The sequence below is a fragment of the Pezoporus wallicus genome, unplaced genomic scaffold, assembly GCF_028554395.1.
Source record: "Pezoporus wallicus isolate ANWC-B61680 ecotype Strahan unplaced genomic scaffold, APGP_CSIRO_Pwel_v1 contig_4309, whole genome shotgun sequence".
In the NCBI taxonomy this organism is placed as follows: domain Eukaryota; kingdom Metazoa; phylum Chordata; class Aves; order Psittaciformes; family Psittacidae; genus Pezoporus; species Pezoporus wallicus.
This window is the reverse complement of record NW_026638191.1, coordinates 817,052-838,681: the sequence shown is the minus strand read 5'-3', so window position 1 is coordinate 838,681 and position 21,630 is coordinate 817,052. Positions and strand designations below refer to the sequence as shown.

The 21,630-nt window shown below is 46.5% G+C and overlaps 1 protein-coding gene across 1 annotated transcript in view; it reads left to right on the top strand.

Annotated features, from left to right (window-relative positions):
* Window positions 1-11,133: 11,133 nt before the first annotated feature.
* The window catches only part of CSNK1A1 (casein kinase 1 alpha 1), a 35,650-nt gene continuing 25,153 nt past the window's right edge, over window positions 11,134-21,630 (top strand). Inside the window, exons 1-3 of the mRNA XM_057409769.1 lie at window positions 11,134-11,163; window positions 11,496-11,609; window positions 12,412-12,518. Coding sequence (XP_057265752.1) covers window positions 11,134-11,163; window positions 11,496-11,609; window positions 12,412-12,518 — 251 coding nt within the window. The remainder of the gene's footprint in view (window positions 11,164-11,495; window positions 11,610-12,411; window positions 12,519-21,630) is intronic.

Here is a 21,630-nt window from a genome sequence, read left to right as displayed (position 1 = left end):
AAGTAAAGGGTTTGTTTTCACAGCAAAGGGGTGTTACCCACAGAGAACCATTGAGTGCGTCCAGAAATGGTTTGAAAAGGGCAGGGGTAGCAAAGTGACCGTGTCTGTAATCAGCGCTGAGTACTTCAGAGCAGAGCAGAGAAGGGCAGGATGTGAGGAGGTGCCAAGCAGTGGGACAGTAAGGCAGCCAAGGAAACTTGGGCAAAAGCAAACACACAAACCCAGTCCTAGTGTTGGTAGCCCAGTGATGAGCTCTGACTGGTGCATCTTCTTTCAGAAAGGAGATACTGTTGGTAATGTTAAATGATGTTTCCAAAATGTCTGGAGCAGAGGAAGCAGAAAATGGAACGTTGGAAGTGAGTAGGAAAGAAACAGAGGATGAGAAAGGAAGCATTACCACTGTGCAAGGCAGCGATGTGCCCATGCTCAGCGCGCTGTGTGCAGGTCTGTCTCTCCCTGCTGCCTCCATCTCTACAGGGATATGGAAGAGGCCCAGAGAAGGAAAGCAGGAATGACCCAAGATCTGGAGCCACCTTTGTGTGAGGAAAGGATCCATGGCCAGGAAAAAGGATAATGGAGAGGGGTGTGATACAGATCTGCACCATCTTGAGAGGTATGTGAGGGTACGGAGGGGTGATTGCTCACCATATGTTCCAGTACAGGAGACAAGCTCCAAATGAAACTACCTGGAGGGAAGTTTAAAACAAGGAAAAGGAAGTGGTTCTTGGTGCAACCTATAGTTAAACCATATTGCTCCTTGCCACAGGATGTGACAGATGCAAAGCATTTAAACAGGAACTGGATGAATTCATGGAAGAAAAATCCTTTGGGTTATCAAATACAAAGAACCTCCATCACTCTTCCTTAAGGCTGAAGGACTGGTGGGAGCTCAGGGACTGCTTTGAGGAAGTCTTGCTGTGCCTGTACTCTGTAAACATCTGCTGTGGGCCACAGCTGGAGTCAGGGTATTGATCTGGATGAGCTGTCACAGGGCTCTTGCATCTTGTCAAACCACTGCCCTGGGATGAAGCCACAGCACAGGCATCTCCCAGGAGCATGGCACACCACTTCCTCATCCAAGGGAAGGCCAGGATCTACAGGGAGGCCGCCCCACATGAGGGGCTCATCCCAACCTGTGCCACGTGCCGGGGTAGCCATGCTAGTACAAGATGTTCCCATTCCCTTCGGCTTTCAGAGAACAGTTCATCATAATCAACTGACGTTCACTGTTTTTCTTGCAGTGCTTTTGGGAATGACTCACCCGGGGAACATCCCTCTGCCTGCTTTCCTCTGGATTTTCAGGCAGCATACGTACAACCTAACGAAAGCAAATACTTCTGCTGCTAACAGCCTTCTAGTGATGCCCTTGAGACAGAGGAGGGGAAAAGAGTCTGGGAATCCATGGAAGCCACAACACATGTTCTGGTTGCAAAAATCAGTCTTAAAAGTTCTGTTGCTGTGACTCTGTCCTGCCTCTCACTCTGTGTGCATGTCTCCCCTCCACTGCTTAATGCTTTCAAGAGCTGTGATCAGCTCAGAGGTGGCAGGAGCTGGCTGTTGGGACACAGCAGCCAACCCCAGTGTCTTCTGTTCACCTGCTGCCACACGGTCGATGTGATCTGATCACTGTGATACACAGCAGCCCTATCTGCTGAATCCAGTCTGAGTTTGGGTTGCAGATCCTCATCTCCAGTTCCCTAGGGGGATAAAGCAAACCTCACAGCAAGGGCACACAAGATGCTGTCATGTGCCTGGAGTTCCCCGCAATGAACCAGTTCTCAGCAGCCAGGTACCAGCTGCTGGGTACAGAGGATGTGACTCCATCAGCTTTAATGGGAAGATCTGGCTCTGGTCTGTCCCCTCTGTCGCTTGGGAGAGGGTCCAGGAGAGGTGAAATGAGAAATGTCTATTTTTAGAAACATTTGTTCTCAGGATAACTTTTCAGAGGTGACTGACAGGGCTTCATGTGCTCCAGAGCTAACACAGCAGTCACAGTGTGACGGTGGCACGTATGTGACCCTTGGGCAGTGAGCAGCACACTTCAGGGGGAATGATCCTTTCTCTAGCCTTGGGTGAATGGCAAACACTCATTACTTCCCCTCTGGCCTCAGGCCATGTTTTATCTCCCTGCAGAGGGGATGCAGGTCCTACACATCTGAATTTTCTTGGGAAGCTTCAGAGGGGTGTAAATGGCCTGTCTCAGGTGGCAGGTTGGATGTCATCCCAGGAGCATGGCTCCATCAGCCTGGGTGGCCACCACACACCTTCTTCTCCTCTGGGGACCCAGGATACTCTGTGTCCCACTGGAGGCAGGATCACAAGAGACCTTGAGACAGCAAAGGAAGTGCCTCACTTAGGAGAGAGGTGGCAGGTCTTGTGCCTGAGTCACACCAGATATCAATCTGCTCCCCACGTTCCAGTGGGTTTTGGACCAGGCCAGCAGCACCCATAATCAGGGCAAGGCATCCTTGCTGTGTGACTTTCCTGTGCCAGGTGTCACGCCACCACACATGTGGCTTCACAGACCCCGAAGGAGATGCCAGCAGGAAGGAGCATGGGTGCGAGAGCTCTGCACACAGAGCCTCACACAGTGATAAATAGAAACTCCTGTATTTTCACTCAGTCCCAGTGACAAGAGCAGGCTCAGAGCACCAGAGCTGTGTTCCCATCATGGAGCTGCTCTGTAGCAGGGACCAGTCCCCACCAGCACTCACTCCTCTTTGGCCAAGGGCGATGCAGCAGGACCTTGTGCTGCTCATGCTGGAGCTGCAGTCAGTGCAGAGCAAAGGGAGGCTCACCCCTAGCTGGTGATGCTCCCAGATTCACATCATGGGCTCAGTGAAGCACCCTGCTCTGCAAGGCAGAGCAAGCTGCTTCCCAGGGCAGAGATGACTGGTCCTATGCATCAGGACACCAATCTGCTGCCAGGAAACACCATGGCCAAAAGCTGCCTTGCTGTGTCACAAAGCCCAGGATAAGCTGTTCCTACAGGGTCTCACTGCTGCCCAGCTCTGGGTCTGAAGATGGTGTGTCCCTGGCTAGTTTGGAGCATAGGTATAGCAAGCTCAGCACTGCTGTGAGATCCTGCAGAGCCATTTCTGTGTCTGGAGCATCTAACATAGACCCCTGCTTTTGCAAACCATGGCCCCTGCTGCCCTGCACTGTGCTGAGCTCTGCTGCTTATTGGTGCTAAAATTAGCCCAAAGCCCATCAATAAAGGAGCCCTTGAAAGAGCATCAAAGCGGGGCAGTCTGCACCCTTTTCATCTGCTGGCTCTGCTCCTCAGATGATAAAGGGGGACCCACGTGTGTGACTGCTGCTCTAGAGATGTGGAGCGGGGCCTTGTGCATCAAGGGGCTGATAGATTTGTTAGTGATATTTCCAGTGCTGTGGCAACAATGAGATGTGATGAGCCTTTCCCCTTATCTGGCAGTTTGCACCCTACACTTCCCCCCAAGCGCTAATGAACCAGAGCTCGTGACGATCTTTGGAGCAGGGGAGGGAAAAAAAATAGGCACAATCAAACAGCATCTCTCAGCCCATGGTTTCATCTCTTTTCTTCATAAATCTTAGCAAGAACTGCTTTTCAATGTCATGAAAAGCTGCTCCATTGAGAAGATATTCAGGCCTGCAGGTGACTACTGGGAGGGAGAAGATACAAATGGATCCTACCCCTGGGAGGACACACTCGCAAAGGGGCTGGAGACCCAAGTTTCCAGCCACAATTTGCCTGGAATCATGTGCTCCATCCTGAGCCTAAATCCTGGGTGCTTTGCCCTGTAGTATCCCAGTGCCATGCCCTTGTGCGTGGCTTCTGGGAGATGGGCCAGTGCTCAGGATCCATCAGCGCTAGTCTCCTGCAAACCTCCCCCAGGATTTAGAAATCAGGAGGGTGGCCTAGGAAATGTCATGGTTAAAAACCACAGAGAGATTTAAGAGCAAGCCCTTGGAGGGGTGGGCTCCTTTCTGCTGCCCCCTGCTCTCCAGGCCCTTTGGGGTGCTCTCAGCCATGATTTTGTGTCCAATCTAGGGAGGAAGCTTTAACCAGAATGGAAGGAGCTGTAGTTCCCTGACTCCACAGCACTAACTGCCTGCCCCCTGAGGAGGTGCAGATAAAAGCCACCGCATGATGTGCTGTAAGAGAGAAAATCACGGAACTCAGCAGCCCTTGATTGCGTCCCTCATCTGCAATCTGCTCGAGTGCTGATCCTCATCCAGAGGCAGCCTCCAAGTGTTTTAAGATTCAGGAGGTGGGAGGCAGAGGGAGAATTCCTGCTGCAGAGGGGCCTAGGGGCAGCTAGGCACAGTCTCTGCTCTCAGCACCGTGTCATTTCTCCCCCAGTGCAAAAAGAGATCCAGAGCACCCCAAGCAGAGGGTGATGGGGAGCCTGCTGTGATGGACTTTGCTCTGCTGGCTCCTGCCATAGGAGAGCAGCAGTGTCCACTCAGCACACCCAAAGCCTGCATTGGGCAGCCAGGACCGAGCTGGCCACATCCTGCAGCCCAGGCAGGCTCTTGCTCTGCTGCTGCAGCAGACACTCTGCACCACCTACTTTCATTCCTCTTATCCTCCCCAGCATCCTAAACCACAGCACATGGCATGCATAAAACCCGTGTTCCCTAAAATAGTTGAAGAAATTGTTCTTAGGGGGAAGATTTACTCCCAGGTGTACCAGCCATCATCCACAAGCTGAATTACTTTGCGTGAGAGGAGACTCACCTCAGTGATTCTAACCTGACTGGATCTAAGCAGCCTCACAGAGGAAATGTGTCTTGGATGCCAACTACCAGAGCTCTGCACTAGCAGGGTAATTAATTCAAAAGCACCACTGAAACTGCCGCTGAAGACTTACCCACAGCACTTGACATGCAGTGAATCAGCTGTGCTGCCATTTACATCTTTTTTGGCTGCTTCAGTCTCTCGCCTCAGCTCCCAGTGCATACGCTCAAGTACCCAAAGCAATTTTAAGTCTGACATCACTGGAAAGTTTGGACCTCAGCTTCACCCCCGCTCAGCAAATTGTCCCTAGGGACTGTGCCAAAGGAAAGGAGATGCAGCTCCTCCACCTACATGCAAATGCTTCTGGAGCTGCACAGCCTGCTGGCACTGGATTAGGGAAGGAACCTGCTTTTGGGAATCTCATGGCATTTCAGAGAGGTAAAGCAAGGTAAAACAAGGTGCCCCAAAGGAACTCAGATGAGCTCCATCAAGAAAGAAACTTGTAATGATCTCACGTCTCTGAACCTTTTTGCCTGGATGGATAGTCCAAGCTCTGCAGCAGAGCCGGGGCAATCCAGGCAGCCGGCAGATGCTGCTGCTTGGCACTAGTGTGTTCACTAGATAAACCCCTGTCTTCCAGGGAACAAGTTCTTTGGTAGAGCTTCAGCTGTGCACTAACGTAATTTCCTATGAATCACCCAAATTGCTTGAAAATCCCCCTTTTCCTGCAGTACTTAAAAAACCCCCAACCTTCTCTCCAAACAGCCATGAATGTTCCAGACTGAAGAATTCCCCTCTAACTTCATGCAAGCCTTGGAAATGGCGCTGTTAGCTCACAAACACCTTCTCCCTGGACCCAGATACCTTTGGTGCAATTCAAGTGCTGTAAGAATCAGATTTGTCCCAGCCCTGCTCCAGGCTCTGCCCTGACAGAGCCCTGCACCAGCTCCAGGGCCCCCCATGTCCCTTCCCTGCCAGAGGACAATTAAGGCACGATGCTATGCCCACACTGTCGTGGTTGCAGATGATGGGGTCTGTCTCGAGACACAATGTGGTCAAAGGCAAGGAGCTGGCATGGGTGGGAAAGGCTCACCCCAGCCTTGCCCGTCTCTGCTGCCCCTCTGCTGCAGCAGTGCTGGAGATAGAATCCCAGGTTGGACATGGCTCACCTGCTCATATCTTTTCTGATGCAATAAAGCATCGCCTGTGCTGGCTGTAACCCTAGGCTATGAGGGAAGACAACTTTGTGAGGGTTATGTGGGAACACTTAACGCAGGCACCCTTGCCAAACACAATGGTGCCTCTTGCCTTGTGCCAGCACTGGCATGGAAGCTGTGCACTCAGATCCAGCCTGGCAAATGCAGCCGGTGTCAGACTGCTCCGGAAAAACAGGGTTATTTTCAACCTGGAGCAGTTCCCTGTGCTGGCTCCCCACAGCCCTGTACTGGGTCCTGCCAGTGCAGGGGAGGGAGCAGCAGCAAGGCAGGGACTAGTGGCCCTGGCAGGGGTGGCCACCAGCACCTCCTTGGTGCCTGCAGATGCCCTTGGCATGGGTGGGTGTCAGGCAGGACTTTGCCCAAGGAATGTGGAGGGACCGGATCCCTCCCACCTCACTGCAACACCCTGGTGAGCCCCACTCAGCCTGCGGGGGAGCAGGGTTTGGCCAGAAGCGTGGCAAAGCCACCTCGTGAGGTGTCCTTGGGCACACAGACAGGACCGTCCAAAGGTGAGCTACCTCTCGTGGGATCCCAGCACAGCCTGGTTTGGTTCCTACCGGCACAAGCTGCTCCTCTCCAGTCATCTTCCCAAGTGCTGTAAGCTCCGCTAACAATAGCTGGCTGGAGAATCAGCTAAGGTCAGCACAGAGCCAAAGCCCCGGGGCTCAGAGGGAGGACAAAGGCCCCAGTGTGAAGGTGTAACAGTATGGTCAAGGGGAGTGCAAAGCAGAATGGATGATCCCAGACAAGCAACCTGCTGTGTCTACAAACCTGCAAACCACACCTGATTTAAAACACAAATCCTTCAGCCCTGCCAGAAGCTCTCTTGCCCCTCCTGCCCAAGAGCAAATGAATACTGAGATGACTTTGGCTGCCCAGGGATCAGTGAGACCCTTCAGCGGTCTCTTGGTTTCTTCATCTGCACTTGGGCTTTGCCCACTTTCAGGGAAAATTTGGGGGAAACTGCCTTGGGTTCTTCATCTCTCTGAGACAATAAATGCTTCAGAGAACAGAACGGACCTCGGGTTGAAGGCTACACAGAGCGATCTTGTCCCTCTGGAGAGGGGCTGATGCTAGGCAGTGAGTTAAAAGAGAGAAGATAGCAGGTTTATTTTTTAAGATGTTAGGCTTCTGCTGATCTCACTCTTCTTTTTCCTTTGCATCAGCACCAGCTTTGTTCGACCTTGCCATGAGACAATTTGATTCCTTAAACCATTACAAAACTAGCCTGCAATACAAGGGACTCATCTGCCAAGTTAGGAGGTGCATTGGGCTCAGCGAGGGGCCAGTCTGCTGGAGTGGCTGGCCAGGAGGGAGCAGGACTGGGCAGGGGATGGAATCTCTCAGTTCAGCTCAGCTCAGTGGCATGTAATTTTGCTCTCTGTGGTGGGTAACTTTGCCCTTTGCAGTCTGTACTGCAGCAGCTCTCGGGGCGTGCATCCCTGGTGCTCCTTGGTCCTACCCGCAGCAGCAGGAGGTAAGTCCTGAATGATGTCAGCTCCACTCTGGAGAGGCTCTGAAACTCTAACTTGACCTGAACACTATCTGACAGCTCTGGAGCAGAAGCACTGAAAGCCCTCTGACTTTTTCAGTTGTGACTTTGCTTAGCTTGTCATTTCACTGTTCCTCCCCAGGACTGTTTAGACTGGAGCCCAGGATATCCCTGCTGCAGAGGATGAGCAGTTCCCTCCTGCATCAACTTCACAGTAGCACATATTTGCTGACATTGGTACAAGCATGCAAAGCTCCATCAGTGCTGCATCAAGCAGCTGGTTTATTACACTCCTCCCCATTGCTGGGATCAAATTAAGGGGTTTGGAGATGTTCAGCTGCAAAGCAGGCACAAATAAAAGATGAGCAACGCTGGGATCAAGGAGGGATGATTACACTGGAGGCTTGGTCATGCAGCAAGAGCTCTGGCCTACCTTCTGCAAAGATGAGAGAGGGAATTTATTCCTTTCACTTTATCAAGTGATACAGCTATAAATGTGTTTTCACTGCTTTGGTGTCCCTGAAAGTTGTGAAAAATAATAATGAACAGGAGCTAAAGAATACCTTGAGGATACTTTAGCTCTCCAGTACACCCCACCCTCTTTGGCAGTGGTGCTGAGGCTGGTGCTCTGTGTTAGCAGTGAATGCAATGATTCTCCTGCTCTCTCCTGGGTAGAACACCTTTCTGGGTAGCAAGGGAGGTTTCTTCAGTCTTCCCCTGTGACTGCTCCCATCTGGCGTTCTGTCTGCCAGTGTCACTGCCAGCAGGGGTCAACCCTTGCACTGTCCCCTGGAGATCCTCGAGCCATTCAAGTCACTTGTCTGTGAGAACATTAACCCAGAGAAAACACCAAGAGAGGCCATTTGGACAATCTTCTGTAGGCTTGGAGAGATGAACTGACCATAGAGGGTCCAACGAGCCATAGAGCTGGGCACTGAGAGTGGGCTAAGTAGGAGGAGAAAAGGATGCAGAAGTGAGAACACCGTGTAAGTGCTTAGATCAGGTCAGCTGCTGTGAAACCACAGCCTGAAATTCCCCTCCCAACTTACATTTTTAAAGCTTTTAATTATTCATTTAAAATTGAATCATCTTAAATCCAGTCAGTGTCTCCATTATGTTTGTGCAACTCTTAGTATTGTTCGCGTTTGTCTTCACCAGTTTCTGAGCTTTCCTAAGACTCAGGACACAAAGTCCAAGGCAGAGGCCATGGAAGGATTTTTACAAGGCCAGCACTGCTCTCAGACTGTCAGTATCCCCATTGCTCAGCAAGGCAAACCCCAAACATGGTGCCACGGGGTGTGGTTTCTGCAAGGGGCTAGAAGGGGAATTTTCCTGTGGCACAAAGACAGGACAGATCCATTCGCCAAAATAAAAACAGCAAAAGCTCTTGCACAGGTGGACTTTGTCCTGACAGAGGAGGGGACAACACACCAGGTAAGACCCACCTCCAGATATGATCTGCTTCTGGACAACTAGGATCTATCAGACTAAGAGTTTCCTCCAGTCTCATGCTCTGAATAGTGCTGTTCATGCACCAGGTTCAATTCTTCCTACCCAGAAATACACATGTACCTTCCCTTTTCTCTGAAATGGAACTAAGCTCTCCTTGCTATTGGAGTGGCTGAGATGTAAATCTGAAAAGTAGGATTCAACAGATGTGGTCTGCAGCCATGGGAATGAGGAAACTGGAAGCAGGTTGAGGTCATCTCCGTGTAGCACATGGTGGGACGCTGGCACACGGGGCTCCCCAGATCTTCCTTCATGGAGCAGCCACAGTTGGAAGTGGTGGAGGCTTTCATCACCCTCCTGGTCCTGTGTTCATAGGTATCCTCACTGCTCCTGGCCAGGGGTGAAGGAGCTGCAGCTGCACTGCTCGGTCTTTCTTCTCTTCTGTGTCCTGGTTTACGCTGGTTTATGCTGTCTGACTTCTGCTATCTCTGCTTTCCTCCAACCTGCACGTTGCCTAGTCTGGTCCTCCTCTGAATTCTCCATTCCCATCCTTCCTGCAGGACCCATTAATGAATGGATGTTAAAAATAACCAAGACAAAAGATAGCAAATGTTGACTGCTGGCCATCTCTTTTTGCACGACACCCAGCTAGATTGCAGACACACTGCAGACATTTCGGGGAAGATGCGCGCCTGGGTGCGTTTGCACCAGATCAGTTCGGCCAGTCCTTGTCCTGTGTGATGTTCTCTATCCCAAGGCACTAGCAGTGTTTCCTGGACACAGAGATGTCCCCCGGAAGGCAGGAGGTGGCAGCATTGCATAGCCCAGGAGATCCTGCTCTCCCGCATCCCCATGCATGGTCTATTTACTTGCCAGGAGCTGCAGACCTGTTTTTCCAGCTCCTCCAAGGATATGTGACTGAAGCCGAAAGCTTCCAAACTGCTCAAATCCCATCCAGAGCAACCATTAAAAATAACTAACCCCCAAAGGCCGGTAAGTGCACATCAGTCCTGAGCAGTTTGCAAACCAGCATTAACAGCCATGTGGGGGCAACTGAGGACACAGGGGCTCTGCATTTAGAAACGAGTGTGATGCTCAAAGATACCTCATTTGCCCTCGAAACTCCAGCCCCCTTAACTAGTGTGCGATGTATCTGAGCTCCTCCGCACAAGATCTACATTCCCTTTGAGTGACAAGGGTGCAGATATTCTTGCTTCAACAAATGCTCCCTGACAGAACTGAGGTGGGAATGAGTTGGAGGCTAGTGTGCTCTCAGAGCATCATTTTCATTCTGGTGCATCTGGCACAGGCCGGGCTGATTCTGAACCCTTCACATTTTATTTTTATTAGAGACCTGTAGTAAACTCTTGGATCTGAGCTCCCTGAAACACACGGGAAACTTGGAACTGGTATTTGCAGTTCAGGGAATTTCTGGCTGCCAATCTTCTCTCTCCATTCCTCCTGGTGTCTCGCTATGGAGTCATCCTGTAGCTGACTGAGTCCACCACAGGAAGAAACAGAGGCAAATCACAGACTTCCCTCGCTGCCTAACAGCCAGATGGATACAAGCCAGGACTTTTTCTCACTTGTGCAGACAGAAAGTGTTTGTAGCACAGTGCCTTTACCAAGCTAGAAAGCAACATGGTGAGTGCAATACAAGCCTCTATCACCGTGTGAATGCTGTTCAGAGAACTCCTTTACTTTCTATGAACAATTTCCAACCAATATAGCAGTGTCCTAACCTGAACCTCTTCATTTCACTTTTTCCTCCAGAAGTTAGCTATTAAAAAATAAATAAATCTGCGCATAGACCAGTCTTAAAATCGAACTTTTTATTATTCTCATGGCTCTGGGTGTCAAGCAGGCAAGTTGGAAAGCAGTTTCTCCTACTGCTTCCCTTAAAAGCAGACACCCTGAGTAGGCTTTGCTTGTACATACATGAGCTGCATTCCTGTAGGAGCTTTCTCCTGCAGACTGAATCATTTCCCCAATGTAGGCTTGCACAGCAGAAGACGCCGCTCTGACAGGGAGCGATGATGAGTCACCGGGAGCTCACAGGTTTGTGTTCCTGCAAAGGCAAAGCTCACAGCACCCAGCGAGGGGGCAACGGAGGAGGCTTCCATTGGGTTTGATACACAGCAAGGAACAGCTCCCAGAGCACGAGCTGCTGGGTCACAGCAGCGTGGGGAAGGAGAGGACACGAGGGTAACGGCCATGTGAAGGCAAGGGCCGCAGGGCTAAGAGATGCGGCCCCGATGGGTGCCTCTGCCCGCAGTGTGGTCCTTGTGAGAGGCCACAGCTTCCTCAGCGCCTGCTGAATCCTCACCGCATCCAGGAACTCAAGCCTCGAGTGAGCCGAGGCTCAAGGCGCGGGGGATAAACAGGATGTGTCAGCCGAGCATGGGGGGTGAAGCACACGTGGCGTGCACCCAGCAGTGGGGAAGGCACCGCAATCCCCTCAGCCCCACAACCTGCAGACCCCACAGCACAGGAGACACGCTGCAGTGGGTTCACTCAAACCCACACCGCTACCGAGCGCACACGTCGGGTTTGGAGCCGATAAGCACCTTGCACCAGCGCCTGCCAGAGCCCCACATGAGACCGTGCGTCACAGCAGGGGTGCCCCAGCCTTATCTCCTGCTGTGTCGGAGGCAAATACAAGCTGGTGCGGAAGATCGGGTCGGGCTCCTTCGGGGACATCTATTTGGCGATCAACATCACCAACGGGGAGGTAAGGGCGGCTCGCACTCTCTCCCGTCTTTGGGCCCATCGGCGCGGTCCTTCCCGCACCTCGGGGAGAACCGTCGACCAGCGGTAACATTCCCGAGGCCTGGTTTTGCCCTCACTGCTCCCGGTATCGCTCCCTGTGGCGGCCCCATCTCGCCAAAGAGGGGTAGCGAAGGTGCATAACCCGGGGTTGGGGGGCTGAGCCCCTCGAGGGTCTTCATCCCCGAGGGCAGAGCCGTGCGGTCGTGGTGTCGCCCACCCAGCAGCTGCATAGCTCGCTTGTGTGTTGCAGGAAGAGGAGGCCACCATTGTGGGCAAACATACTTTGTCTTTTATGGGTGGCCAAAGTCGTCTCTTTCCCACCAATCATCTGTCCCCCTCTCTCTCAGCTGGGGAACACTTTATCTCGTTTTCATCAACTGTAATAGAAACAAAGAAGATCCCCTGTTTCTTCAGCTCTTTCTTTTTTCTTATTTTTTTTCTTTCCTCCCCCTCACGGCTGTGAGCTGTAAAGAAGAAACACCCACATATGTTCTTCCTCACTTACATGGATCTGAAGACTTCACATCTCCAGCTCAGTTTCATGACCTGGGATGGATGTTTATGTACAGATTATCACCGTACGGATTTTATTTGAAGAAGCAACAAAATAACAGGACATTAAGCACCGAGAGCTTAAAAATATTACACTTCAAAGCATTTGCAGCAGGGCTGTGTGGGGAATGTTGACGTGCTGTGCCCCTTAAACCTCAGTGGCAAAGCTGTGCTTGGTGGACACTCTGACTCCTTGTTCCCTCTCACTGTAGGAAGTTGCTGTAAAGTTGGAGTCTCAGAAGGCTAGACATCCCCAGCTGCTGTATGAAAGCAAACTATACAAGATTCTGCAGGGAGGAGTTGGCATCCCACATATACGGTAGGAATCCTTCATATGTGCCAGTACTTTGAATGTTAGTGTGAGGCAGGGCATCACCATTAAAAGGAGATTTACCTGGGCAGGATTGTGCTGTTGGGGGGGCAATACTCCATTCCAAGCTGTACAACTAGTTGGGTATCCTCCCAACTGGCTTGCTGCCTCTTCTTACCTGTACATAGTGTGCTTTGAAAGCAGGATGTTCAGCAGCTCCTGAATTGTGATGGGAGCAGTGTGGGCCTGCCCCGATGTGTTGCTGGGGCTGGAGTTTGGAACCGGCTCTGGAAATGGCTGCTTTCTTTTGTTGCTTTTTTTTTTTTTGTTCCAACATGTCTTCCTCCTCCGCTCAGAAAATGGCGGATGGACGTGATTAACCCTCCCCCTTCTCGTGTTGGGACAAGGGACGTGCTCAGGCATGTATCTTTTCCTTTCATAGTTATGTGCTGCGAGGCTTGAGAACCTCAACCAGCCCCCTTTCTGTTACCCACAACAGATGCGTCACTTGGGTTTCCGTGCAGTTAAAGTGCCAAGATGAATCTCTCCTAATTGCTTCTTATGCAGATCCTTGCTTCATACTCTGAAACTTTCAGTGGTGGTTAATAATTTCCTGATCTTAAAGAAAATCACTGGTGCAGCAGACTCTGAGGAGTTTTTTCTCTTGAGATTAGTGAGGTGTTAGTACTGGATTAGTTCCCAGCTACTGAATCTATTCATCAGAACAGTTTATGTGAAACTTCAGTATTCTTCAGAAAGACTTTGTACAATAAGTTATTTTCTTTTAAACTTCGTTAATGTCTGTTTTTAAAGTCAGAATTTCTTATGCATACGCTTATGGCATAGAGGAATCTTGTGCCTTGAGCTTCAGCAATGATTTCAGTTTAGATACTTCCATCAAACTGACCATTCCATGTAATCTGTTAACCCTTCCCTGACTTCACTGTATTGCACCTATATGAGTAGTGGCCTGTAGGGTCTATTGCAAGGTTGTGATGATGACTTATTCTAGATCATGTGTTAATTTTAACAAAGCCTAAACCAGGTCTGCATTTCTGAGGTTAATAGCTTCCCCCGTCCTCTTCCTTGCCTGCCCCAACTACTTTACTGCTTGTAAAGTGGAGCTGTATGGTGGAGGAGACAGTGTTGTCATGGCCATCTGGCCTCATTCACTACAGCCTTTTGGTGTAGGAGCAGGACAAACATACCTGCCTTAATCAGAATACTTGCAGCTTAGATGGAGCTGCTTATGTGAAAACAGATTTAGTCTTCATTTTAGACAACAGATTCCTTTCTTCCTTCAAATGTGGTTGCCTTCCTTTCACAACTGAAAGACTAGAAAGTGCATTTTGGAAGGCTATCCCAGTGTAGTTACATGCTACAACAAGGAAAACTGGGAAAACAGCCAAAGCCAGCAGATATCAGGTGTTTCATCACAGAACTGGAAAAGCAGGCATTCTTCAACTACTTTTTTTTTCTTTTTTGGTGCTATAATGAGGCCTAAGTTGGAATTTTCTCAACTTTCCCATGTAGCAGAAGTGACCTGCTGAGTTCTTGGATTTGGTGAAAACACCCTGAGAGCGTTTTATTTAAAGCTGGAATACTGGAAACAATCTTGCATTCTTACTTCCAGCTTCAATTGCAGCAGTCATTTTTAAGGTGGTTTTTTCCTCTCTTTGATGTTCAGGGTGTGTGATCTAGTTGATAACGTCAGTGAGTCTTAAAGTTTTTCACTTTCAAGTTCTCACTGTATAAACCCCAAAAAATTTTCTAAAAAAAAAAAGTTTCTTTCTGAAATTTTTTATAAATACCTTTTTTTTTGTCTTCATTGAAATCTATTTATATCAGACACTGCTTGACAGATTCTTTGACTGGGCTTTTGTTACCAGTTGACCTCTTCCTGTATGGCATCTGGTGATGGTTGAAGAAATCCCAACCATTATTTTTCTCTTCTTGAAGAGGAAGCTGAGCAGGGTACCCAGCACAGGTTTTGCTACAAAAGTTCATGTGTTCAGTAGAAGTAGAATCCATGGCTCTCTGAATCTAAGAGGGAGGAGCTGACTGACCAGATGAGATATATTGCTGTGGTACTTAACAATAATACATCTTGGAATAGGGGATTACAGAGAGTAAGACCAAGATGAAGTTACTGTCCATATTGTTTCGGACAGTTCAAGCTTTTCTGATGTGTGTTTTCGACAGCAGCTGAGCTGGGAGAATGTGTGATTTTGTACTTGGGTCACTTTGCATGTGTAATTGCTAATACTCCTTCCACCATTGTTTTATAATGGTATGCTGTCAAGTTGGAATAAGCCGTTCTTGGCTCAGTGGTTATAGAAGGATGAATCAAGTTGAAGGAAAATCACTTGATACATTTTAAGAAACTTCTGTACTGTGACACCTTTAAACAACAGCAGCTCAGAGCATTTGATAGAAAATCAAGAAAGATAGAAAATCACTCTAAGCTTTTCCCATTGCCATGCTAAGCTGGGCTCAGCATCATTTTTTTCTCTCTGTGCTCCCCATCTGGGAAATGGAGGCCTGTAATCTTGCATTCATCATTTAAGAATGAGGGACTTGTTCTCTATTTTTCATCTCATTAAGTAATGCAGTAGCCAAGATCAACTTACTAGAAGTTGCGTTATGTGCCTTTGCCTCACTAAAGTGGTCTGCTGTGGTTCTTTGACTCACAAAGCTGAAATCATAGGTGAGGTATGGATTGCTCATTCATTCTGGGCACCTGTTCTTAAACTGAATTCTGCCCTTTAGATATGGTTGCAGACTTAGTAATGATAAGGTAGCCTATCTGGAGTGTCACTTTAATTCGGAACCAAGCAACTTGGTTTTATAGCCTTTCAGGTTGATTTGATGCCCTTTCTGGCTGATTGCAGGAAAGGTAATGAGCAAAATCTCAGTTTTGAATTCAAAGATTTTTAATATTGCTTCTGTGGGATCAGCTGTGAGCTTGTTGTGGAGGGCCCACAAAGGTTGGTGGTACTCACTGGAAGAGAACATGCAGTTTGCACATAAAATAGCAAAAATTGAGATGGGAATGTCCTTATTCTCTGAATATTCTGAACACTTTTAAACTTGCAAGTCTTTCACTTTGCTGCTTATTGCTTCCTGGAAGAGCAGCAAAGTTTCTGAACTTGTCTCTGGAGTTTCAAAAAACCTCATAGAAACACTCTAAGTTGTTTTTTTTAAGCTGGGATTTGTTGTCAGTGTGCAAATTTTGGTGAATTATTACCTTCATTTTTCACAAAAAGCTCTTGAACCAAGCTTAATGTTCTAACAATGTGATCTGCCTTTAGGACACAATGCAGAGCCTGCAGTATTCTGCCGGGCTTATTCTCATTGTTCTCAGCTACCAGCTGTCTTTTTTCTTTTTTCCTCTCTTTTTCAGTGACAAAGCGTTTTTAGCTGTAATCTTGTTAACTGGACACTGATCCTATTACTGTGCACCATCTACCTTTATCCCCATACTCTTGGTTCTAGCTTGGAGGAGTGCAGCAGAATGGGTTTGGTGATGTGTGTGTGGTGCTTTGTTCGTAGTGTAACTGTTACAGCAATCTTGACAAAAGCAGTTGGTCAAATTACCTGTGACAGCACTTCTGGTTTTTGCCATTTATGGTGTTTAGCAACTATTGCTCATCTCCTTGAAACCTTTATGTACTCTTTCAGACATACTTTTAAAAGAAAAGTGGGCTTCAGGCTTTTACCCTGGCAATATTATGGGATAAGTTGTTATTGTCAGTTTCAAATGGAAAACGGCTATGCTGAAACCAGCTGTGGCTATTGGTGTTGTATTAGATTTATTGCACTTAATAGCAGGAAGACCTAGTGAATATGAAAGAGATATTGCATGTATTCTGGGGTGGGCAAGGCTGAAGAGATGCTGTAGAGCATGTGAGGCTGATCAAAGTGATAGCTTATAAGTTTAGTCATTTGAAAATTTAAAAAACAAAAGTTACTGAGTGGGCAGTGCTTATATTTTTGCCACATCCTCTTGCAAAGGGAGCAAGTAAATCCCTCCATTTCTGAGCTATTCAGTGCAGTTAAGTTCTTGCAAAAGATTTTGATGTTGAGAAATTCAGTATTGCCACCCATGTGTCACTGCGCAATCTTCTGAATAGTGAAGGAATTGTCAAGTTTCTGGCAAGAAGTAAAATACCTACGTAAGTATCTACAGTTTTTGTTCTGATTGCTGACTGCCATGTTGGAAAACATATTAATAACAGACTTGGGCTGCATTCATCTCGCTGAGTAATGCATGTAATGGAAAAATGTGGTCAAGTTTGATAGCTTTAGGGTTGTTCTCACAACAGTTTTTTCCTTGAGCACTTCAGATTTTGATCTCTTTAAGCAGTGCTTAAAAATCTGTAAATATACCTCTTGGACACCTTCATTCTGAACTGTTTTCCCAGTAACTTTCTGCAGCATTAAAACACCTGCCAAACCCACAAACAAACAACACCCCCCCAATGCCCTTCCCAACAGAAAAATACCCAACCAAACACCCCAGAACAATCCTGAAACTATTGGTCACATAGTCTGAAAAGTTTTCTCTTTTCCTTTCTTTGCCAAGACTGGTACTTTTATGTAGGTCTGCAAGTAATGAGGAGGAAGGTTCTAGCAATAGAGCCTTATGTTAATTAACCTTCTGTTATTACTTAAGGCTGCATACTGAAGGGCAGAAGCACTTTAGTTGGTAAGAGGAAGCCTCTTGTTCTGGTAGCTCAGACTAAAATGGCCAGTGAGTATTTTAATGCCTACAGTTTTTCTACTGAGAGAATGAATGTCTTTAAACAAAACCTATTTCATGTTTTGTAACAATCTAAACTTCTGTCTTAATCAGTCTTTGTGGACTCCTTTGAAGCATCCAAGAGAGACCACAGTTTGAAAACAAATGAAGCTGTCCTTTTTGATTCTTTTTCTTCCCTTTTTTCTCCTTGCCTTAGCTCAGTCTTTGCAGAAACAGCTGCAGAAGTTCAGTGTAACTCCTGTTTGGAACAGGTATTACTGAAACGCTCCAGCTCAGCAATGTTTCCTATGCCTACTGTGGATTAATGGCTTTACCTTCTCAACTGAACCTTCTGACTCTTATGGGAGAAACTTGGCTTAGCTTCTCCTTGCTTCCTACCAGGTGTTAATGCACCTCATAAACCAGCTAGCAAAACAGCAAGTCAACTACATGGAAGTATATATGCAGCATAATAACACTTTGCGGATGAAATGACCTTATTGCTTAGGAGATGAGTTGCTTTGGTGTACTTCACACATTCATATTTCTCTCATAACTGTACAAAAAGTGATAGAGAATTTTATTTATAGAGCCTAGCTAACTTCATAGCGTAGGGTGTTCATTGTGTTTCTTTATTTAGTGCTTGGGTGGCCTAATTCATGCTCACCATGGCAACTAACGTTAGATGGCATCTGCTAAATATTCCACTTCAGTATTTCAGTCATGCCATGTTATGTTAAGTTCATTTATATTACTTCTAGCTGGCTAACAGTTTAGAAGTGCTTTTCCAGCTTCAGGGGAGATAAAACTAGAAATCTAAAATGTCTCAATTTAGACATGGATTTTAGGATGATAGATTACTTTTCTTGTGTGTGTTACTTCAGTATCTGCTAAGACTCAAATTAGTATATTTTAACAGGCAGAATATACTTGCCAATTTGTTTGAAACATGATTATATCAAGAGTTGTCTATGCTGAGAAGTCTAGAATATGGGACTAGAAGGGAACCCTTTGGTCCACATCCATCACCTGTTTTGCACAACGTGCAGTTCTTCCTGTGCATCGATCAGGTGCAGTGGTAAAACTTTCTAGGCTGGCACAGCAGTGCTTATGACTGTTAGACAGAGAACATGCCTCTGTTCCTGGATAAATGCTTGTATCCATAGGCATTCAGCTCCTATTTATTTCTTCCCTGATCTTTACTCATAACCTTCTGCCTGTTAACACTCTTCTTGTATCTATAAAGAGTAGTTGTGTAACTCCATAGCTGCCTTGCTGAGCTGCTTGAATACATGATTACAGTATTTCCCATTTTTCTTGAAGTCTCTTTCCTGTCTCTGTTGATTTGGATTTCCTTTCCTGAATATTGGTAATGGGGTTTGCACGTCACTGCTAAGCTTTGGTACTGATTGCTTCACAGTCTGTGTAGAACACTTGTATTTTTACTGGTTAGGATTGCTTATTATTTTTCAGTGATGCCTGATATTAAAACTAAATGATTATAGAGATGTCTGGTTTCTCTTTAGTCACATCATCTGACTAATGCCTAGTTCAGACACTTTTGTATAAATTACTTAATGCTTGCAGAAATGGAATACAGTTCTAGAGTGTGCATCAGTTCAGCGTCATTTGGATTTCTGTAGGATGTCTGAATCCTTTGTGTTCATGAGGCCTTCCATACTTGCATATTCACCCCCATGCTCCTGCTGACTTGTCAAACTTACTGATAAGGTGATCTCGGGTAATTCTAGTAGTAAGCTCTCTCCAGCTTGCTTGTTCACCGTATGCCTTTTGTTTTAACAGCTTTTTTTATCCACTCTGGTTTTGACTGTCTCAATTTTTGTCATGTGAACTCTTTTGCTTGGTGGTTTGAAAGGCCAAGTGCTGGGGAGCTAATTGTGTAGGATTACACAGAGTAATCATAGGGTCGCATACTAGGAATTAGGGAAGTGGCAGAAGTTTATGTAATGTCAAAGAAGTCCAGATCGGTCTCTTTTTCTTTTTATAGTGACTGAAAGGTTACTGTAAGTCTAAAGGCTTGTGTTGAACTATTCAAGTCTTGTCACAAAAGCACTGCACTTCCTCACAGTGAGGAACAAAGAAGCATGTTTTGTCTCATGAAGGCATGACCTTCTGCAGTTGTTTCTGTAATTCCAGGTTAGCAGCCACAGTCTCTGATGGAACAGTCTGTGATGGAGCTGACAGAAGCTTTTAGTGGAGGATAGGTTACCTGGCAAGGCAGGCATTGATTGAGGAGAGCTTTTATTAAATTGAAGCAAAATAGCCTGGTTAGAGCTGCCCTGGTAGTAGGAACACTTTTTTTATGGTACTGAGCTGATTTTTGGTTTGTATATAATAAGCTGTAGACCAAATGATGCATCATTATGCTAATGGTGGTAGTGCCTTCATGGCTTCAGAATGCATGGGATTTGGGGTTTCTTTACTGAGAACTGTAGAGCTGTTGATCACTGGTAATTCAGTTCATCTTGATCTGAATTTGAGATTATTTATTTTCATGTGAATCTTCTGAATACTTTTATTTATCACATGAACAGCTCACACTTTGATAGTTGTGACGTCTTTGTTACCTTCCTGCAGCAATTACAAGTGCCAGTGTAATGGATGAAACTGCTGCTGATCTACTAAAGCTGTTTAAGTAGTACAGGAGTCTGAACCTGGGCCTGTAATTTCATGTCCTGTGTCTGAATGAAATGTTCTCTCAATTAAAAACAAAACAAACCAACCAACAAGTTATTAACAGACATTTTCTCAAACATTTATTTTGTCCTTGGCATTATTTACAACATATGCAGTTGCTGAAATGGACACCATACAGTTTTGGAAAGCTGCAGCTATAAAAACAGAGGAGGATTTTAAGTTTGGGTAGACCTGACTATAGTCTTTGCCACCAAGTGCTAGAGGTGCATCAGTGCTTCACTTGCTTGTCTCAAGGTTAGTCAAGGGACTTAAAAACCCCACCCCGCACGAGTTCAAATAAACATTCACTTGTTATGTGATCTGGCATTGTCCCCATTGTACTGTATGTGAGCTGGAAGCTGAATCCTTTCAAATGACACTCTCATGTGACTCAGTTGTTGAGCACAAAGCCACAAATATTGATACTGAAGATGTTACAGAACTTCAGCTCTGTGTGTGGCTGCTAAACCACATGGTTTGGAAACTTGTTGTGAGACTTGGCCTTTCAAAGTAGACAAGTTGCCGAAGTCGGATTAAGGTCACTGTTCAATGTTTAAACGAACATTGACAGATATAAGGATATTTACTGTATTCTCACTGATCTGCAGCTTTAAACAGATGAGGCAGGGGAGAGTGACGAAGCGTTTTCATGTGTGCATGAGCCTGGGCATGCCTAACAGCTTGAATATGGCCTAGTGTTGTTACCAGCTGTATCAGATGCTACCAGTTCAAGGGCAACTCTTAGCATTTCATGATAATATTGTCCTCTTAATGTTTTGTTTGCTCTTCAGTAAGATTATTTACTGCTGCTGTTCAGGAAAGCTACTAATAATCTCTATGTTGTGTGGGGTTTTTTGATGCAAGTAGGTATAAATGGACCTGTGCCACAGAATCAAAACTCGCTCTAGGAAATATGTCCTAGTAGGACATACAGCGCTATGGGAGTGAATTAGAGAAATAATAAGTTTTCCTAGTTTAGCTTTTTTTTTTAGTAGTTTAGCTTTTCTTTTCAAAGCAATACACTGTATGTAGCAATCTGAAATACCCACCCAAAGTGAACTGTCAAGTTGTTTAATCTTTTGCTTCCAGTTTCCACTCCCCTCCAAAATGCTCCCTGCTTAAAATGTATTGTTGCTGTTGTTTCCACAGCTTTAGCATTAGGGAGTACTTAAGTGTGCTTAAAAAAAAAAGTCTATGGAGCTCAAACAAACATGTGGGACACTTGTCTTCTGAGATGCTGTTGTCATAGTTGCCCAGGGCCTTGTAGGCATCATTCCTTCATGTTAGTAGTTCAATCCAAGCTTCGTTATTAGAAATGCAGTATTACAACTGGTCTTTTCTTTGAGACACTAGTTTGGCATGCAGGTTTTAACACTACTGGGCAGTATGGCAAAAAAAAAACCTCCCAAAAACACACACAAAGCACTAAAACAAAGTATACTCTGAATCTGTGCTCATCCAAAACCTGTGCTTATGCCATCTTACATTGATTATGCGAATGTGGGAGTAAGGAGCACTTGCCAAACTCTTATGTATCATTATATCCAAGGTTTACTAAGAAGAGCCAAGACATTTTTTTACTTAGAGCTGCCAGTAGTAGCAGCTACAAGACTGAATGGACGTGATGTAGCCTTACTTCTTAATCCCATTTTCCCTGGAAGTGTTCCAAGGGAAATGAAAACT